At 47.6% G+C, this 21481-nt stretch overlaps 1 protein-coding gene across 2 annotated transcripts in view; it reads right to left on the bottom strand.

The window, feature by feature from the left end:
* The window catches only part of PRKCQ (protein kinase C theta), a 107807-nt gene that overhangs the window by 5931 nt on the left and 80395 nt on the right, over positions 1 to 21481 (bottom strand). Inside the window, exons 12-15 of one of the 2 annotated variants that reach the window (XM_075553177.1) lie at positions 20472 to 20563; positions 18477 to 18539; positions 12073 to 12211; positions 5825 to 6013 (exon numbers count right to left, since the gene is read on the bottom strand). In XM_075553177.1, coding sequence (XP_075409292.1) covers positions 5825 to 6013; positions 12073 to 12211; positions 18477 to 18539; positions 20472 to 20563 — 483 coding nt within the window. The remainder of the gene's footprint in view (positions 1 to 5824; positions 6014 to 12072; positions 12212 to 18476; positions 18540 to 20471; positions 20564 to 21481) is intronic. The other variant, XM_075553178.1, reaches the window with a different exon arrangement.

The raw sequence follows: 21481 nt of genomic DNA, 5'->3' as shown, positions 1-21481 counted from the left end.
TGCAAAACTGAACCACACTAGCATGCTCATGGAATGGGAACAATTACGGTTGAAGCCCAGGAATGGGAGACTCGGAAGAGGGGTAGTGAGCTCTTGCAGGAACCTGTGGTAGAAGATTGCCAAGACTGTAGAGCGTGGCACACATTCAAATGATTATTTCCAACTGCTGACCGGGAGGCTCGGCGGCTATGTAACAGACACACTGTTCTTGTTTTCTTAGAGAAAGATGAAGTTCCTAGCAAGACATCCATGGGTAATTTGTCTCATTCTGGTTATCATTTTGGTCCATCCACATGTTACTAATTTGGATATGTTCTAGTTTCATTTTGCCAGCTCCCCTCCCCCGCTCTTTATTCTCAATTCTCTCACTTTCCAGTCTAAAATATATATTTTTTCAGTAAATCTTTCTCCTGACACTGACATCTTGTTGGTGGTTTCTCTTGTTATTGCATGACATTTAGTCTTTAAGATTTTTAAAAAGTTTTCTTTTTGAAATATAAGTAACGATAGAATCAGAAAATTGCAGTGATGGTCTAGAGAGGTCCTCTGGGACCTTCATCCAGCTTCCCCCAATTTTTACATCTGACAGATGGAAATGTCAAAACCAAGAAAATGAAATTTATAATATGTGTGTACAGTTCTACGGTGTTCTACCACAGGGGTAGTAGATCATGGAACCACCGCCACTATGAGAGGTCACTGCCGCCATTCCCCTTCTAGCAACCCCTTGACCACGACAGACAGCCACTCATCTGTTTTCCCTCTGTCTAATGTTGTCATTTCAATGCTGTCGTGCATGGTCAGCTGCCTTCCAGTCCATCCCAGTTCCTGGAGACCCTACTGGTGCAGAATGGAACTGTGCCCGGGGTTTCACGCTGTCACCCTTTGGAAGCAAATCAGCCAGCCTGTTTTCTGAGGTTCCTCCGAGTGGGTTTGAACTACCAACCTTTAGCCAGTCATCAAACACTTAGCCATTTGTGGCATCCCGGGAATCCATCGTTTCAGTCATGCTACATAAATGGACTCATGGCACGTGACCTTTGGAGATGGGCGCTGTTCACTCAGTGTAACACCCTCAAGATGCACGTGAGTGGCGTGACGCCTTCAGACTTCCCTTTTCTATGGGGCTGATTTCTACACACGTGGCTTTTCCACACATGTGATTTCCACACACGTGGCTTTTCACCTTCCGTGACGGAAATAATTTCCTGTTCCACTGTCTTTTCTCTCCTTCGAAGTCATCACTCCCCATTGGTTTCCTTGGAATCATCCCAGGTGAACCCCACCTGGTCTCTGCCAGCCCTGGCCCCCAGCCATTCCAGAGCCTGAGGGAGAGCTGGTTGTGGGAATCTCAGACCAGAGGCTGGTTCTTTGTTGTAAGGTGTGAAGAACGTGAGCTGCAACTGCCACTCTGGGGCCCCCACCCTGTGACTCACCTGGAGGTAGCACCTGAGACTGAAAGGGCCCTCCCTCTGCTAGTACAGACTGACCTCCCGCTTCCTCTCTCTTCTCTGCCCGGCTTGCTGCCCTCACCCGTAGCCCTCACCTCAGGTCCTTCAGAAAGGCAAGGGTTAACGGAAGGAAGTCATTGTAATGGTGTTTGCACTTGCCTTTCTGCAAAGGGAGATGACATGCATTCTAATCCCACTACCTTATTTTTTACTGTTATGTTGGAAAACTGTCTTGTTAGCTTTGAAGGGAGCATTCATTTGGTCCGTTTGGGTTAGTCAGTAGAAGTGAAGTTAGTGAGTCGTTCAGGGAGGTTTCTAAGTGTATTGCTTATTTGGATCCCATTCAGAAAGCGAAAGCTGAACCTAACCAACTCGAATCCTTGACATTTTGAATCTCCGAGGATCTTATTAGAATGTAGGCTGAGTCAGTCTATCTGGGATGGAAATGCGATTTCCCTGCAAGGGCTTGAACCTCCACTAACCAGTGAGTAGCTCTGTCTTAAATACCTTGTACCATTAACCTTGGGCTATGTGTCCGTTGAGGACTTTGTCAGCTCTTCTCAGATTGCAGATCTTCATTCCCGAGGGAGAGTTCTGGAGATGCCTTCAAATCTCTATGAAAAAAATTCTTTCAAAACTCACTGCGACCCAGTCGATGACGACTCATGGTGGTGGCCCGACCTGGCAGGGTAGAACTGCCCCTGTGAGATTCTGAGACTGTTGCTCTTTACGGAAGAAGTGGTGAGCGCTCTCTTGTCAGAGGCATCAGAGAGGTAGAAGTGTATGTTTTAAATTCAATGTCAAGTTTCAAATTAAAATGAAATTAAAGTTAAATTTTCTCGAGGACAAAAATGTGTACGAGTGAGAGTAGGTCGGACTTGGTAATATTTCTCTAAGCTTAGATTTAGAACTCCTTATGGTTGTTGTTAGGAGCCATCTGGTTCTGACTCATGGATCAAAGGGCAGTTGTTCAAACAGAGCAAAGAAACACTACACGGTTCCAAAGCAGGAAAGGTGGGCTTCAGGATTGTGTCCTCTCCCCATATGTCTCCCATCTGCATGCTGAGCAAATCATCTGAGAAGCTGTCCTATATGAGGATTACACTACCTCAGGACTGAAGGAAGGTTTATTAACAGCCTGTAATAGACGACACAACTTTGCCTGCAGAAAGTGAGGAGGAGTAGAGGCCATTGCTGAGGAAGATCAATGAGTTCAGCCCTCCGTATGGATTACAACTGAATGCAAAGAAAAACAGGAGGCTCACAACTGGGCTGATAGGTAACAGCACGGTCAACAGAGAAAAGATTGAAGTTGTCAAGTACTTTGTCTTGCTCGGATCAATATTCATGGCGGCAGTGGCCAAGCGATCACACGACGCAATGGATTGGGTAAATCCGCTGCACGCGATCTCTTTAAAGTGCGGGGTATAAGACCCAGTCATAGTGTTTTCAGTTGCTCTATCATAAAACTGGACATTAAGTAAGGAAGACTTCAGAAGGAGCCATGCACTAGAACACGGTGCTGGGGAAGAATCTGGAAAGTACCATGGACTGCCGAGAGAACAACCAACCCATCTTAGAAGGAAGTACAGCCAGAAGGCTCCTTAGAAGTGAGAATGGTGAGAATTCATCTCAAGTATGTTGGACAGGTTATCAAGAAAAAATTGTCCCTGGGAACAGGACGTCCTCTCCGGTCAAGTGGAAAGGCAATGAAAAAGGCAAACCTTCAAGGGATGGATTGACACCGTGACTGCCAACATTGAGCGAACACGTTGTCTCTAGGATGGGGCAGGACCTTGCCTGGTTTGGTTCTCTTGGACCCAAGGTCTGTGTGAGTCAGCCTGGACTCAACTGCACCCCACAACACCACCAGCACAGTCACAGTCGAGGAACGTGTCCCTTCTGATGAGCTCGAATTGCATGAGATGCAGGCTCACAGCCCTCACTTCTAAGACTGTCCTCCTTCCAAGAATTCCATGGGACTGGAGTCTCTGGTCCTTTCAATAGTCCTTGCCAATACCTGCAAATACACAGACTTTTCTGTGGTCCTTCTTACTCACATGGACAAGGCTATTAGAAAAAAGACTTTGGCTTGGGTCAGGTGTTCCTTAGTTCCCCAAATGACACCTTTTCTCTGTTTAGAACTGCCCAGTTCAAAAGAGGTCCAGTGTAAAGAGGTCTTCCCAGTGCAAAACACTGTCTGCTTTCTTGAACGCTGCTTCTCTACCTGTTAATTAGGAATCCAACTAAATTGAAATCCTTTACAACTTGAATCTTTCCTACATGTATCACTGTTAAAGTTCACTGATAGCTTCTAATATCAAAATAGCTCATCTGATTTCCAGTCTCAATATGGTTAAGAAAAACCCCTGCTACTGTATGGATTCTGACTCATAGCTATGTTCTAGGACAGGGCAGAGCTGCTCCATAGAGTTTCTGAGACTGTGAATCTTTCCAGAATCAAACTGCCTCATCTTTCTCTTTCAGAAGGGCTGGTGACTTTGAACCACTGACCTTTGGGTTCGCAGCCGAGTTCTTTAACCACTGTACTCCTGGGGCTTCTAGATACAGTAAACACAAAGCTAAAATGGTTTCCCTAGTGGTTTTCTAAGGATCCCTGGTAGGCAAAAGTTAGACTAGTACCTGCAAGCGTGGTGGTTCAAACCTACCCGCAGCAATGAGGGAGAAAGTTGAGGCTATCTGTCCCTGTACAGATTAGTAGTCTCAGAAACCTCCGTGGCAGTAGGTTTTTTGGTCTAAGGATTTTTCTAGCCTGCTGAAATAGGAAACACAAGACATCCACACACTGAATTTTGTCGAAAATCCCATTTCCTTTAGCTTTGTTAGTCCCTTGATCACTCCAGCGGATTCCCTTGTTTCCCGGGACAGCTCAGTTTATCATCACTGTCGTTGCTGTATCTACGGAGTCTGTTGCTTGGTGTGATTCTCATTTTTAAACTTCTGCACGTGGAAGAAGGCCTGGTGGTGCATTGACCCAGCAACCGCCTACCAACTGAGAAGTTGGTGGTTTGAAGCCACCCAGAGGCTTCCCAGGAGAAAGACCTAGTCCTAGCTTTCCATAAGGGGTAGAGCTACGGAACTCTAAGGACAGGTGTGCTCTGCCATAGGGGTGACTATGAGTCAAAACAGAAAGGCATGCTTTACCCATCAGCAGAATTCCCTGTGCACTAGGTCTCCACATGAAGGCCACACCTTTAGTGACAGGCTCTTTCCCGCGTCTTCCCCCTCTGCCCGGGTTGGCCCTGGGAACTCTTGCTTCATAGCTTGTGGGTCAGCGCCCAGTGCATGTCTGTGCTACCGTACACTGGTTCTGAGTGGAATGCTGGTCCCTCGTGGGCTGGGGTCTGTCTCCCATGAGTCCTGTAGAAAACTGCTGCTTGTTAGGGTGAAAGATGCATTTGTCTGTCCATTGGACAAGAGGCGGGAGAGAGAGGGTGGTGTCGATCTGTAACCTTTGTCCGTCCTGTCGGGCAGCTAGTGAAGCCTTGGTAAGGTGGTGTGTGTGGGTTAGAGTGTGGGTAGAGGAAACAGCCTGGCTATTGAATGGGCTGGTGGAATAACTGCTGTCTCAAGAGGCTCAGGCCAAGGTGTTCTCTGTGGTGGGCCTCGCCGAAGAACCCGTGGGAGAGCCTCAGGTAAGGCTCAGAGCCTCAGGGAAGACTCAGGTACAACCATCTGCCAGACTCACGGAGCGCCGCCCCTTCCAGCCTCTCCTGACCGCCCCTCCTTGCTTCCTGCCTGCACCCAATGAAGTCTGAAAGAGCAGTTTATGAGTTAGGGAAGAAGGCAAGACGGACGCAATCAGTCCTGCTACAACCACACTCCTGTCTCCGCCGTTGACCAGCCACTCACCATGCGCTGTGGTCGGAGACAGGGCACAGAGGCCTCCCCCGTCATGTCAGACTGACGATGAATACCTTGCACTGGACCCTTCTCGTACTTGAGACGGGGGCTTGTGACCACAGCGTTGACTTCTACTGAAGAGGGCGCAGAAGCATCATGACTCCTAAGTGAATTCCATGACCAGAGTTTTTTTTTTATTTAGTAGGAAACAACCAACTAAGTTTTAAGCCCCAAGGCGTGTTTGAGCAATATACTATCTACAACTCAACGTGAGGGCAGCTAAGAGTCATGGGACTGGTTCTTGGGAACATCTTGGATCAATGATACCCATCAGGCCTTCTCTCCACCTCCCCGAGAGAGGTAACGTCCACCTTATTGATAACCTCCATTAAAACAGAGACCCCTCACTTAACTCCCATTGCATATCATTAGTGTTTACCGCGCATAAAGCAGAATCTAGACATGGATGGCACTACACAGCAGGAAACACCACCGACTTGAATTCTTACCTTCACTAAAATGTCTCTGGCTTCCTTCTCCAGCCATCTCGGGTAGAAGGGATTGTCCATGCGGATGGAGTGGAAGAGCTCTTCCTCATCTTGCCCATGGAACGGTGACTGACCCATGAGCATCTCGTACAAGAGGACCCCGAAGGACCACCAGTCAACAGAATGGTTGTACTTCTGACCCAGCAGGATCTGTAGGGCCAGAGGCAGAGACGGCATTCTTGAGTATGAAGTAGGGGAGAGATAAGGACTCGGGCGCTTCTCAGGGTCACTCAGCAAAGAAGGGGCTGTGATGGGAACATGCGGTTTTCACAAAGATCACTGCGAAAACTGTGTCCTTTCACAAGCTCACCAAGGGAAAGACATGAGCGGACAAGGGCAAAACGGAGTCACTATTTTTGAGTTATAAAATTTACCTCTCCTCCTATTAAGAAGGAGCCCCGATGGTGTAGTGGTTATGTGTTGGGGCTGCTAACAATAAGATCAGCAGTTCAAAGCCACCAGCCTCTCGGGAGAAAGATGGGGCTTTCTACTCCTGTAGAGAGTTACAGTGTCAGGAACTCCCATGGACAGTTCTAGCCTGCCCTACAGGGTCCTTATGAATCAGCCTTGATTTAATGCAGCACTGCTCAACCTGTGGGTCTTGACCCCTTTGGGGGTCATGTGACCCTTTCACAGGGGTCGCCCGACTTGTAACAGTAACTAAATGACCGTGATGAAGTAGCAACGAAAATAATTTTATGGTTGGTGTGTGTGCCACATGAGGCACTGTATTAAAGGGTCGTGGCATCAGGAAGGTTGAGAGCCACTGCTTTGATGGAAGGCAGCTTGGGTTGGCTTTCTGATATTAAGTTACACCCTGAGTTGCTAACTACGAGGTCAGTGGTTCGAACCCACCAGTGGCTCCACCAGTGGCTCCACAACAGCCAAAAGATTTGAAGTTTCAGAAACCCAAAGGACCAGCTCTACTCTTGTCCTCTAGGGTCACCTTGAGGCATTTCCAAATGAAGGGCAGTGAGTTTTTTGTTTTTTTGTTTTGTTTTTGGCATTACGGAAAACCATTGGACTATGTTCATGGTGGTATTAGCCTTCATCCTTGGGACGTGAGGGTGACATATTAGATATCTGATTTCTCTAGTGCCTCTGATGTGACCATCTATGCAGTCAACAGCAACCACAAAACCTCCTGCCATCGAGTCCCTTCTGACGCCTGAGGGCCCCAGACGTGTCACAGTCGAACTGTGCTTCCCTGGGGGTCGGCTGACTGTTCAGGTCTTTCTTCTGAGGTGCCTTGGGATGGACTTGAACCTCTAACCTTTGGGTGAGCTGCTGGACATCCCACCTAAGGACTCATCCAGCTGCTGTATCATACTGACTTTTACTGCGCCGACACACGGCCTGTGGCTCCTCTAGGTATCAAACAGCCGGCGTGATCATCTGACCAAGCCCCTTCCTTACAGCCCAGACGACTCAGAGGATGTTCAAGTTAGAAGTCCTAGCAGCAGGCAGCATCACAAGCCAGGAGGAGGAAGAGGAGGACCTCTCATTTTATTAAAATAAAGAGCTGGCTGCCGACCAAACTCAGGTGGCAGGGAATCTTCCACTGATTTCCCTTATAAAAATGCCACCCACTCGCCTCGGCTCGATATTTAAAGTTAACTGGAACATTTAGGAAAATATACATTTCATTTTAAGGAATCAGCTGAAAGCATATCCTGGTAGAAGAATACGGAACGTAAAAATGCACCAAAGCCATAGTCTTAATCCAATTTGCCAAGTGGGGCCAGATTCACATGTAATCCCCCAGAATGGCCACAAGGTGGAGCCCCATACACTCAGAAATTGCTCTGAGCATGGCATCTTTGTCTATAGCTTCATCTGACAGGACAGATGAAAAGACTTGTGGACAGGAGACAGCTGTGTTTGAAATTAAGCTTTTTAGGCTAGGTGATATCAATAAAAAATTTAGACTTAAGTTGGGAGGAATATAAAATATTCAAATTCGCACTTCATTACCAGCGAGCAGAATAGACTGGCTGCTTAATGAGCAAGGCTGTGGGAGGCGCTGCTTTGTGTGTCCTTGCGTTCTCGATGCATGCTCTCTTTCAACGACACCCGAGATAGTTACAAGGAGCCCTGGAGGCTGGTGGGCTAAGCACTGGGATGCTAAGGGCAAGGTCAGCAGCGAGAGGGAAAGACGAGACTTTCTGCTCCGGTCAAGATGGATAGTCGCTGTTAGCCGAAGTGTCTGAGTTGCTAATGAGCTCAATGGCCGTGAGTTTGGTTTGGTTTGAAATTAGGTACAGAGGCCCAATAGCTCAGGGAGTAACGTGGGAGGCTCTAACTGGAAGCAAACTCCCCAGTGAGGGAGAAAGACGAGATGAAGGGTTCCACTTCCGAAGCTCCGGGCAGTTGCTGTGGGCCCGTCGGGCTGCAATGAACCAGACTCCAGGACAGTGAGTGTTTGGGGTGTTGAGGTTGATGGTGTTCTCCCTCTTTATCGAGGATGACAATGGGGCAGAGGGAAGGTTGCACATCTTAGTTAAATAGGTCTATTAGAGCTCTAGTGGCGTTCTTGGGTGAGCATTGGAGGGGAACGGCAAGGCTGGTGGTTCAAAGCCACCAGGTGTTCTGCAGGAGCAAGAGGAGGCTATCTGCTCCCATAAAGACAGTCAGCCTCCAGATCCCTTTATAGCTGCGGTTTTCAGCCTGTAGGTTGCGACCCCTTTGGGGGTCGAACGACCCTTTCACAAGGGTCACCTAAGACCATGGGAAAACACATAAATATTTCACAATCTATAATTACATGTGGTTTGGTGACGAATCACTATGCTTTAATTATGTTAAATTATGTTCCATTTGTAACAATGAAAATACATCCTGCCTATCAGATATTTACATGATGATTCATAACAGTAGCAAAATGACAGTGATGAAGTAGCAATGAAAATAATTTTATGTTTGGGGGGGCACCACCACATGAGGAACTGTATGAAAGGGCCATGGCATTAGGAAGGTTGAGAACCACTGCTTTATGGAGCCCCTGAGTCGGCATCAATGGGATGGCAGTGGGGTTGTGGGTAGAACCTGCCTGGGTGGGGCCACAGCTGGACAATGACCAAGGATGATGGGTGTTGCTGGGTGGACCTGACACCCTTTGAATTATGCTGTCGATGGTACTATGCCCAAAGAACCAACAGCGCTGCCTTGGAAGAAATACAGCTGAGCGCTCCTTTGAAGGGAGATGGAGAGACTGTCCATCACCCACACTTTGCACATGGCCTCGGTGACAGACAGCATGCTTGGTGAAGTAGCACGTCTGTGACAAAGAGGGCGATCATCATCCAGAAGAGTGGACACCGTGGCTTCAGCAATGGGATAAACAGCAATGACTCTGGGGCTGATATAGGGACCGGGCAACGTCTCATTTTATTGCCCATAATAAACCACACTCCCTGCCATCGAGTTGATGCTGACTCATAGCGACCCCCTGTGGGTTTCCAAGACTGCAACTATATACGGGAGAAGAAAGCCCAGTCTTTCTTCCTGCTGGTGGTTTCAAACTGCCAACCTTTAGGATCCCAGTCCAATGTGTAACCACTACACCACGAGGGCTCCCAGGGTAGCTATAGATTAGACTCGAAGGCACCTACCAGCCATGATATTCTGACATCAGCCTGCACTTGTCGAGGAACAGAGGCGTCTTGGGACATGTTTATAGCATCGATAGGTTTGAATATTCAAAAGGTAAATCTGCGACGGGTTTGTACATTGGGAAGGTAAAAGTGATGATGTGGCAAGACGGTGGCTTTCAGAGTGCGTCCGACCATCTCAGGAAATGTGAGGAGAAATGATTAGAACCTGTGCTTATGTTCACATTTACAGGTCTACCAGGGAGAGAATGGAGGCCTTAATGTACAGGTGACATTGGGACCCTCGTTTAGACGCCGAGACAGGAAAGGGGACATCCTCGGGTGAGCGAGGCTGCCTCGTTTCAGAAGGAGCCTGGCGGTGACTGTGCATGAGAGGGAAGTGGTTGAGGAAGCTCTTTCATGGCGGCCTCTGTCGGAAATGACAGCAGGAGTGGTCTGGGCTGAGAGGATGTGTTTGAGAATGGTGACTCAGGGGGATTCAATGGCTGAATGGAGACTCCTCTCCGTGGACGTCCTCGCTTGTATCTTAATTTGCTTTGGTGTCACTTCAAGCTGGAGAGGGTGTCAGGCATCCATCCCCGTGTTTGTGCTGGCCAGAACAAAGCATTTCTAATATCCCCAAGTTATTAAATCAATGAGCCGGGCCTCAGGGAGCTCAACAACTGCTTGGAAGTAGAAAGTCATAATTGCTTCTTGAACAGAGGCCAACCTTGCACTTAAACAAGGTTGCGTTAAAATTAAATACCACATAATCACAGGGCAAAGCCACAGATTTCTTGGACTTGTGCTGCTGTAGTGACTTTGGCCAGGATAGGGGTTTGCTGCTAAGTTGGTTCCACCCAGGACATAAGAGCTCTCTCACTGTCTTTATCTAACTACTATCACTCCCTTCCTCCCTCCCTCCTTCACTGTCTCTTCTAGAAGGGTTAGGAGCATCTCAAGCCTTCCTGAAGTCCTTTGACTATACAAGCAAGTAAGATTATGCAATTCGACACAAGTTATAAAATGACCAAGACCTAGACGCACACCTGGTATCAATGTCAATGTCAATTTTCTGGTTTTGGACTTGAACCACATTTATGTATGGAATAACCATTGGGGAAACTGAGTGGAGAGTAGACATTGGATGTTTCTGTATTCTTTTACCAACTTCTTATGCATCTATAATTATTTGAAAATAGAATGTTAAAAAAAAGTCAGAAACAGTCTCTGACTTTAAAGCTACCATCATGTAATGCTGTTCTCAGTTGTCACAGGATTCTGACTCTTGTCCCACTGCCAACATTCCCTGCAGTCATCCAGTGCTTCTGGATTTGTGACAACCCCTCCCCAAAACCCAAACCCAAACCAAACTCACTGCCACCGAGTCAGTGGGTTTCTGAGACTAAATGTTTGCAGTGGTTCTCAGCCTGTGGGTCACGACCTCTTTGGGGGTCAAACGACCCTTTCTCAGGGGTCACCCGATTCATAACAGTAGCAAAATGACAGTGATGAAGTAGCAGTGAAAATAATTTTGTGATTGGGGGTTACCACAACATGAGGAACTGTATGAAAGGGTCTTGGCATTAGGAACATGGAGACCCACTGCTTTACAGGAATAGAAAGCCTGTTCTGCTGGTTTCACACTCCTGACCTGGTGGTTACTAGTCCAAGACATAACCCACTACCCAACCAGGGGCTCCTCGTCATGCTGAGCAGGGAGATTCAAAGATAAGAAGCAACTAAGATAGCGGGCATGGAGTGAGAGGGCTTAAGTAGTGGGCGAGTGTCTCGCTCTTCTTCCGGAGTAGGGAAGAGTCCGTACAAAGGGGAACACCCTGGTTTAGCTGCATGGGTGTGTGCATTCTGAATAAGGACTCTCCTCTGACTGCCCGGAGGAAAGACAGCTGGGACGTATTTTATTTATTTTTGGGGGGTTGGGGGAGGAGGGTAGGGTAGGGGCTATGCTTAGGCCTCTTATGTTATCGAATACTTGCAAGCCAGTCCTCTCCGCATTTCACAGAAAAGTGGGAGCAAGTGGGAATTTGGCCAACCGTCTATGTGCACACGGGAGCTTGGAATCTTCAGTGCAGGGTTTCCGATCCTGAATGGAAGCCACTTGATTTACTCAGGTGGGTGCTTGCTGCGAGGATCCCGTCTCCACCCGGTTCCCGGACAGGTTTTCCTTCTGGTTGATTTTCCGGCTGGGCTTGGGGAGAGTCAGGACTGAAAGGAAGTGCCAAACTGCAGAAGCCTTGAGGGAGCCTTCCTGACTCAGAGCGACTCTACAGGACAGGGTAGAATGACCCTATGAATTTCAGAGACTGCTACTCTTTGTGGGAGCAGAAAGCCTCATCCTTCTCCCTTGGGATGGCTGCTGGTTTCGAACTGCTGACCTGGCTGTTAGCAGGCCAGCCTGTGATGCCGCCAAAGATCTTTGGAGAGAGGTAATGCGGTGTGAGAACTAACTCCCCCCTAACAAAGCTAGCACCTATGCAGGTCAAGATTGAGGGAATGCGAAAATTATAGATAAGACTTGGAATGTCTGACATTTCGCAGGAGGAAGCGACCTGCGGTCGGGGCTTGGGTGTGATGAGCTGGGGAAGGGGCATCGCCTACCTCGGGGGCGATGTAGTCCGGGGTTCCGCAGAAAGTGTTTGTCCTCGCATCTCCCAGCATATTCTCCTTGCACATCCCAAAGTCCGCGATTTTGATATGCCCGTCTTTGTCCAACAGGATATTATCTAGCTTCAAGTCTCTAAAAGACAAAAGCAAAGAAGCCTCACTCTGAGGGAGTCCATGCGATGGGCAGAAAACGACCCCAGGGAGCCCGCAGAAGCCTGGCTTACCCTCTCCAGTGCTGCTCTGCGGGCCCTTGCGCTTGATTCCCAGGGGGTGAAGGGTGGGGGGGACGCGGTTAGCCTGGTCAGAGTCTGACTCAGACGGAGGATTGTATCCTCCACGGCCAGCACAGTGCTTGGCACGTCGTTGGAGCTTCATTCATATGCCTGCACTGGCTGATTCAGAAGTTAGTTAGTCCTTACAGGTACACGGGGACTGCACGGTCACAGCAAAGTTTCTGAGTTCGCCACCAGCAACCTCCCTTTCTCCCCGGTGTTTTCCTAAGCACAGCTCTGCCACCCTCACCCCACCCGCCAATTGTTTTTTTTGAATGTGCTGCTTTAAAAATTAGCATCATGCTCCTACCAAAATGCCTCCCCGGGGAGGAGAGGCAGAGAGCATCTGGCAGGCAAGCAGAAGGTGTATTTGCATAAAAATGGGGGTAATCTTGCTCATGTAACATTAATTTGAAGGGAGGCCTTCAAGAAGTAGTGTTTGGATGTTAATGAAGTGCTAGTGATGAAATGTCGCCAGAGGCTCATATGGGCTGGTCTAGGGGGGTATCTAACACTCCCCAACAGGTACAGTCAGTCCTCTGCTTGTGTACAAGGCTGCAGTCAGACAGAGCTAAGCTCTCAACAGAATGGCTGGCGGTCACTAGTTCCTCTTCCTATCTGAGCAAATAGTACAGCTGAAGATATGGTAGATGTGAGCTTAAATCTGAGACTCTTTCCCCCACTACCCTTTTTGGTGGTGATGGTGAGGGAGCAAAGGTTCCCCCAATATATCGACTTTATGGTATTTTCTAGATCTCATCCTGTTGTGCACAGGGTCGCTATGGGCCAGTGTCAACTTGATGGCATCTATCAACAACAATAACCACATTATTTATACTGCATCTCATTCTCATACCAAGTCAGGATGCTTTTCCTAGCTAGAATAAATAATTCTATATGGAAATTCTAAATTAAACATGGTAACACCTACAGTGAAGGAATAGTACAATATACATATAAATATACATATATAATGTATACAGATAAAAAAACAAAACAAAAAATGTATAAATACAAAATAAAATCAACACAAATACTGTAAGGAAAAATGAAGTCTTGATAGATGCTACAGCATGGATAAACCTTGAAATCTCACATTGAGTGAATATCAGTCACTCAACAGAGGGACGGACACTATCAGACTACCAATTACATGAACTATCTAGGATGGGCAAGTGTATAAAGACCAAAGTTTATTAGTGGCTGCTAGTGTTGTGAAGGAGACCTGGACATATAGCGGGTTAAGTGTTGCTGCTAATTACAAGGTCAGCGGTTCAAATCCCACAGTTATTCCTTGGGAGAAAGAAGAGACTCTGCTTGCATAAAGATGGGCACCCTAAGGAGTAGGTCTCCTCTGTTTGATAGGGTTGCTATGAGTTAGAATGAGTCACTATAGGACTGTTTTGGCAGTGTGGAGGGGGATGGGGAAGGATGGGTAACATGGCATTGGGGACACCAAGTCTCTCAGAAAGGTGATGGAAACAGTGCATATGGCTAAACAACGTGATAAATATAACCAATGCCACCGAATTTTTCAGGTGAAGAAGGCTGAAAGGCAAATGATTTGTGTATCTATCTAATCTTTACTACAGTACAGTTTTCTTTACAAGGAATAGTTCTAGAGCCACAGTCTACCTGACGTCAACAGGTACCCTCTTTTAGCAGTCCATTTTGTTTCAGGTAAAGATCATTGAAATGGATTTTTAATGAATCTTTTTAAAAGCTAAATAGCTCCCTACAACTTTACCTGGGAATCGTCTGTTACCACAGGTGAGACCCTGCATATTTGAAGAGCAACATGAGACTTTCCCTTCTTGTTCCTTTGCTAAGTTGGGAAATTTGCTCCTCAGATGACATGGCTCCCGGCCCCTTCAACAACCCACTCACTCCCTTTCAAACAGCTCCCACCTTCATCTTAAAACTAGGGGCGTTTAGGACGGAAACTGTGTCCTCTCCATACATAATCTAGTGGAATACATAATGTAGAATGTACACATCACCTAAAGGGACCAATGTCCTCTACACACATAACTGGTGTCACACCTGTCTGCATTTTCAGCCTCTAATTCTCTTGCCTTTGTGACAGTGGCTGAAAATACCACACTAGTTGTTTCAGGGGCTCCATCAGCATCAAGGCTGATAAAGAGCTTTTGGTCAACCCAGATTTCTAGGGGTTGGAAAAATTTTTTTTATTATACCAGTGTCTTCTCATCTTTTATCTGTGAAACTGAATTTCATAAAGGAGTCCAGGTGCTAGAGTAAACATCAGTTTCTTTAAATCTTTATTTGATTGGTTGTAGAATTCCGTGAATTCTAGTTTACCATCCAGTCCCCAGCTTCTCTCCCCATCGGTCGTCTGTCCCTGGCTTTCTGAACTCTGTAAACTCTCCACTCTGTAAGTCCATGCAAGGCGGTGGCGATGGCTGCCATGACCTGCACTCATCTGAGATGAGTTGGTGTGGAGCAGGACTAACAATGTGTGCACGCCATCCTGAACCTCTTCTCAGAGGATCTGCTCATTCTTTCCCCAAAGGGCATGGTCAGTAACCAGGGCCCCTTGACCTCAACCGACTGGACCAGAGCTCAAGCTGTACCATTAACTTTTCCCCCTTTTTTCTCACCAGGTGGGTGCCCTACTCTGTTAGGTGACTAGATTGGGACAATATCAGGGCTGCTTGCTTAAGACTTCTCTTTGCATCTTCTTGGAGAAGGCAACAAGCTTGTCGAAAGGAGAGAAAACTGAAATAGCTCTTTCAAGAGCAGCAAAAAGAAAGCATGTTAACACAGCAAGAACCAAAGATGTTAAAGTCTGCTGATAGCTATCAAAATAGCGTATCTGTTTCCTAGTCTCAATAGAGGAAGAAAACCCACTTCCATAAAGTAGATTCTGGCTCACACCAACCCTATAGGACAGAGTATAACTCTACTGGGACAGCAAACCTTTTCAGAAGCACTGTCTTATTCTCCTCCTGCAGAAGGGCTGGTGGGTTTGAACCACTGACCTTTTGGCTGGCAGCCGAGTTTTTTTTAACTGCTGCATCACAAGGACTTCTATGGGATGACAAAGAAGAAACTACCTTTGTTTCTGATGGGCTGCAGTTCTTGGTTCTGCTTTCTTAGTGAGGCCTGGCTTGTGCTTAAGCAAACATTTGACTGGTTTCACGGTCAAACCCAATGTCTTGGAGTTGCGTCTGACTGGTCGTGGGCCCACGGGGCAGAGTCGAACTGCCCGTTATGCTTGCGAAGTGTCTAATCTTCACAGAATCCCATCTTTCTCTAGCAGAGCTGCTGGTGGGTTCGAACCAATGACCTTTGCACTGCCAGGGCGCCTTGTTCCTAATCAGTCAGTCCTGATTACTTATTTCATCATGAATGGTCCACCAGCAGTCGGGATGGGACTGGAGGCCTGGACTTCCATCAGTCCTGCTTCTCTTTCATCCTGACTGATGTCCTGTATGGGGTCCTCATTACTGGGTCTAGATGGGTAGACAGATAGCTGCTGCTACTGAGTAGACTCTGGTTCATGGCAGGTCTATGTGCAACAGAACGAAATGCTGCCTTATCCTGCACGGGGCTTGGCGGTACTGCCACGTTAGAGGCCCTCATTTAGGTTACTGTGCATAGCTGAGTAACTCAGCCAAGTCGTTTCCCCTCTCAGAGCCTCTGACTGCTCATCTGTAAAATGGGTGCACCAAAGCATGCCGTGCTTGCTTCACAGGGTCCATGTGAGAGCCTTGGTAAGTGGCATTGGGTTAGACCCAGTCTTACAGGCTAGGGTCCTGTTCAGCTCTCCTGTGTTCATACTTGTGATGCTACTCTGTTCAAGCCTGCAGATGTTCCAGTTCCTTTGCTTTTACACCGAGCCAACCAGGGCTCGGAACGTCTCTGAAGACACTGCAGGTCTTTCAAGGTCCGCAAGTTCATTGTCAATGATGTAATTACCCAACAACTGCCTTTCCACTAGAACTGGATACATTCAGCTAACATCCCTCCAGGTGACCTCCATAGACCTATTCCTGGTCTTTTGTGCTGTCACTTTTTTGCACCTGCAATGCCCCACCCCTTTCAAAACCCATCTTCTGACAAAAAAGTTGGTGTACTTCCACCCAATTCTGATGATATTGAAATTTTCCCTCCCCTTCAGCATCCCAAGTCTTAATTGGAATCAAATAATTTGCTTAATAAATCCAGTAGTCTTTTTTATGGGTGCATAAGAAGCCCCAGGAAACACAGTGATATAGTAAGAGCTCTAAAATGGGTACAACTTGTTTGTGAGATTAAAGTGGCAGAGAGAGCTGAGCTTTGGGTTACAAACCACAAAGTTAGCAGATCAAAACTATCAGCCACTCTGCAGCAGAAAGATGAGGCTTTCTGCTCCCGTACAAAGCTACACTCCTAGAAACCCACTAGGGTAGTTCTACCCTGTCCTGTCAGGTCGCTCTGAGTCAGAATCGACTCAACGACAGTGATTTTGGAGAGAATGGATGGGCCTTTATCGGTCTGGGTTTGTGGTTCGAGTCCTTGACTTGGAAGATGAATAGTGAAAGGAGGCTGTCTGGTAGGGAGAAGGAGACTGCATTGGGACATGCGGTAAGGGCCTTTCTAGCTCAAGTATTGTTCTCTCAAACCTTTCTATTTTTCTTTCCCCTCGCTCTCTCTATATCCATCCATCCATCCATCCACCCTTCTCTCGCTGTCCACTGAGTCCCTGGGGACTGGTGAGTTTTAGCTGCTTGGTAGCATGCACAGCTATAAAGGGAAGAAAACACAGATCCTCACCAAGTTCTCAAGTAATGCTCTGGTGGGAATGTCTCAAGTTCCTGAAAAATTAAACAAAACGGTATAATATGACTTCGTTACCCAGAGCTGCGGTGACATGAATGGCACTGGTGGGTGGCCTTATGGAGCTGATATTTACTTTATCACCGTGCTGGAGGTTAAATGCCCCCTTCAGTATCTCAGCCGTGTATCCAAACTCCTGCCAGTCCAGAAAACTATCTTCTGCCTTTCACTCTCAGTGTCTAAACAGGGCAGCCCTGGTCTGTCTGGCGCCTCTAAAGGCTGAGACGCTGGTCACTACAGCCCCAAAGCTTAAACAGGGGCCATCTCTGATGGGAGGCCTTCCAAGCGGTGCACAGTGGGGTTGGCTCAAGTGGGGTGGAGCACAGTTTAACCTCTGCCCGACTCCATTAGCCATAAAAGAACACCTAATCCTGCGCTCCCCGAGCCTCTTAGCTGCTTGGCATCTTCCCTTTACGTCAACTTGTCAGCTGTCACTTCTTACTACAGTGGCTGTCCTGGCCTCCAGCATCTCTGCCAGCCAGCTTCTGATTCTCTGTCACCCCCTCTAATCTGCGGTGGGCTGGAAACAACACGTCTAAGTTTTTACAGACGTGTCTATTCAATACGGGTCAACACTGTTTTCAGAAAGGGAAGGGGGGAGACCCGAGAGCTTTCCTGGAAGGGCGATGGCAGAAGATGGGCAATGATACCTGAGACTGCACGACCCAGGAATTGTGGGCAGACTCCCTTCCAAGGAGGGAAGAGGCTCACAGAGTGCCCTGTGGGCTTCTGTGAGGTGTTGGACCAGGAATTTCGGCTGGACGCTCAAGGCACATCTTGTTAGGATGGAAACGTGTCCCTGAACTGTCCCCTTTCCCCACTATATGTGTTCCTTCTCATGTGGTTACAAGGCTCTCTGGATATATTTCTAGATTAATAAGGTCTTACTAGGATAGGGTGAATCCTCAATCTAATCATTGAAAGACCAGGACACACACTTGTGTGTGTATTTCTAGGCGACCCAATGCAACAAGCAAGCAGAGGTCTGGGTGACAAGGTAAACAGTTGAGGAATGGAAAGCAACCATCCGACAGGAAAGATAAAGTGGAAGAATGGGAGAGAGCGCCAAGAGGGCTGGGAGCCTCAGAATGAGGCAGAAAAAAAGACAACCTTGTTGCTTTGAGACAGAACTTCTTAGCCAGTCTGTTTCTAATGCATCATCCACGCTGTCCCTGTGGGATGGAACTTTTGGTCCCAGAAGCACCCAGCTATTTCACGTCAATAAAGTACAGCAGTGAAATTAACCGAACCAGGAAGTCCCATATTCTAAGAGGCGACATTTACCTGTAGACAATTCCTTTGGAATGAAGAAACTGCAGACCGAGAATAATTTCAGCGGCATAAAACCTAGAGGAAGGAGAAACAGGTTCACTATGAATACATTAGGAAGATAAAACAGACCCCCCGAACCGCATTTCCCATTTGATGCCATGAGGTGCCCGGATCAATGGCCTCCACCCATTGTGTGTTTGGTTCAATCCTAAAATGCGATGAAGCCGTCCACTTCAGACAGGAGATGACTGACGGGGGAGATGGGAACGGAAGACCTGCTGATCAGGAGACATGTAGCTTCTGTTACAGGTGATGGGAAAACTTGGGAATGGTCTTCGTGACGGATGATATCATTGGCGTGACTGAACCGTACATGGGAGGTTGTCGACATGGTGAGTGTTCTGTTTCCCACACAAGAGACAGAGAACAGAAAAAAACAAAGAAGCCAAAAGGAATTGAGGCTCAGACACATCTCTCCTTGCAGCCCTGATTGGTATGTCCCGAACAGAGCTGGTATCCTCTGTCAGTGCCATGTGAATCCAATGCTTCTTCTTACATTGAAAATGACAGGGCCCCAGCTGTCATTTTCCTGTAACTAACACGCACACATTCACATAATCAAATTTAATCCTAAAGTATGACTTACCCACAGATGAAACAAATAAACAAGTAGATAAATATTTTCTCTCAATAGACCAAAATGTACATTGTTTTTCTCTCTTTCGGTTTGGCCTGGAGCCCCTGCGGCTGCCTGTATCCAGGGCGGTTCCAAACAGACCCGGGATTGTCGATTTTCAGCTGATCCAATCTAGCCTGGACTGGAAACGCAACCTTAGAGGCGAGGAGAGGATGTGAGGGGATGGAGAATGATGGTAGCCTTCCTCTTCAAGGTCGACAGCCTTAAAAGGAAATGGGTGTCGATGCCCAGGCGTGGGATTAAGGTGGGTGATAAGGGAGACTCTCTTGGGAGGGATATGTATTGGCTCTCCCACGAGAACACCAAACCCACCTCCTCCCTCGAAGGTGCTGGGACACAAAAGGTAGGCTATTTCTAAGTAGGCGTCAGTGTCTTACTGAGCGATACAGGGTGTGGGGCTGAGTTCTTCCTGGGGTGAACATCACTGGCTTCTTTCTCTGCCGCAGAAATCCGGTAAAATGCTCTCTGGGCCCTTGGCTGCTGGTGCCCGGAGGCAGCAGGAGCAGCGGATGCTACCCACTGGCTTGGACCCAGCAACTGCCGCCAGCACGCTTGTAGGAGCTGGTGGAACTAGCCAATCTTCAAACCCAGTTCATCTCAAAGTTGACTTCCTCACTCGCTCAGAGGTGAGTGAGAGATGACGGAGCACCGGACACTGAGAGCCCATCTGTACCCATCGCTGAAAACCACAGTAGGCGCACCGTTTCTTCTTGCTGCAATTTACAGTGGCTTTACTGCTCACAGCACCCGGGATCCACAGAGGGCAGAGGGGTGCCCAGTCTCAGGCAGGGGGCTCAGCAGGCGTGGTGGGACTGCAGTCCCACCTGGAAAATGACTGCCCTTACCTCCCTTGCATCGATGGTTGCTTGATGCCAAAGAAGGTGTCGATTTATTCTCAAAGACAGAAGAGCCTCTTCTTGGTTCCGAATTCCCATGCCCTTTGAACCCAAGACTTTATGCCTCCACGTGGAGCTGCCCACTCAACTCCTCTGCAGAAAGCTCAGTCTCTGGTGGTGCTCGTTTCCAAGGGCACACTTTTGCTTTCAAGTTCCAATGGTCGAGACCTACGAGTGGCTGCAGTTCTGATGGACCGGGGGTGACTGTCTTCAGTGGTTTGTTTCAAAACATGGAGAGATACAGCTAACCTGGCAGGACTTTCAATTTCCCAAAGTGGGTTGCCTTGTTTGGTACAATCCCAGCAGTTCAAACACCTTGCCCTGGGACTTAGGCATGCTGATCAGGGAACCCAGAAAAACCCAGTCGGTGACAAGAACAACGGGGAAATCCCAACCCCTCGCATGGGCTCTTACGTGGCTCGGCAGAGGTCAAACTTGTGGCAGATCTGAATGTGGTACATCAAGTCTCCTCCGTTGAGATACTCCATCACGAAAAAGAGATTTTCCTGGGGACAAACACAGCAGTCACAAGCATGATCATCTTACAAAAGATGGTTACTTTTTAAACATAATCTAGAGGAACCAATGGTATCATTAGTCTCCATTAGTTTAATGATTGATGAAGAAACCTGGACAGAAAAAAAAGACATTTTTTTTTTCTCTACTGATTTCAGTAGCCAAGCTGAAGGGCAGAAATAAGTTCTGAAACCAAACGCGGTCTCCTGCCCATTCAAGTTAGAGAACTGTCATGTCAGGGTGGAATTGCACATGTCAGATCGTTTGCTTGAGCAAAATTCTGTACACAATCCTAGACACAGCACTGGAAGGTGTCTTAGCTTTTGAGTAGATAAACTTCGCCCAGACTACACTTCTTATGGTTGGCAATACTACCTGTACAAACCAATTTAGGCGATTGTGTGCACGCATGTGGGAAAGTACACACCACAAAACATATATCCACTCATCCATCAGTTGTTACAGTGGTCCATTCTCACGGTCGCTGCTCGACTGTTTCACCCTCATTAATGCATTCTGTCCCTTAAAGTTTTCAGTGGTGCAGTATAGCACCGATGAAACACACAGCATTCCTCTAATTCTGTAGGGCTTCCTCCCCTCCACTATTGCGATCCCAGTTCTATCTTACAAATCTGGCTAGACCAGAGCACATACACTGGTACAGATAAGAGCTCTTGACACATGGCATCCAGGACAGATTACTCCCCCCCCCCCCACCGCCAGGACCAATGAGAGTAGTGATACCATGTGGGTAGGGGGAAGGTGGGGGAAACGGAGCACAATGATTTGTGTACAAGTCCCCCGCTGCCCTGGGGGTGATGAACAACAGAAATGTGGGTGCTGGGCAACAGTGGCTGGTGTAAAATATGAAAATAAAAATATTTTATAAATTATTCAGGGTTCCCAAG

The sequence above is a fragment of the Tenrec ecaudatus genome, chromosome 6 (genome assembly GCF_050624435.1).
Source record: "Tenrec ecaudatus isolate mTenEca1 chromosome 6, mTenEca1.hap1, whole genome shotgun sequence".
NCBI lineage: Eukaryota > Metazoa > Chordata > Mammalia > Afrosoricida > Tenrecidae > Tenrec > Tenrec ecaudatus.
The sequence above is the reverse complement of the archived record's forward strand: the minus strand, read 5'-3'. Positions and strand labels throughout refer to the sequence as shown.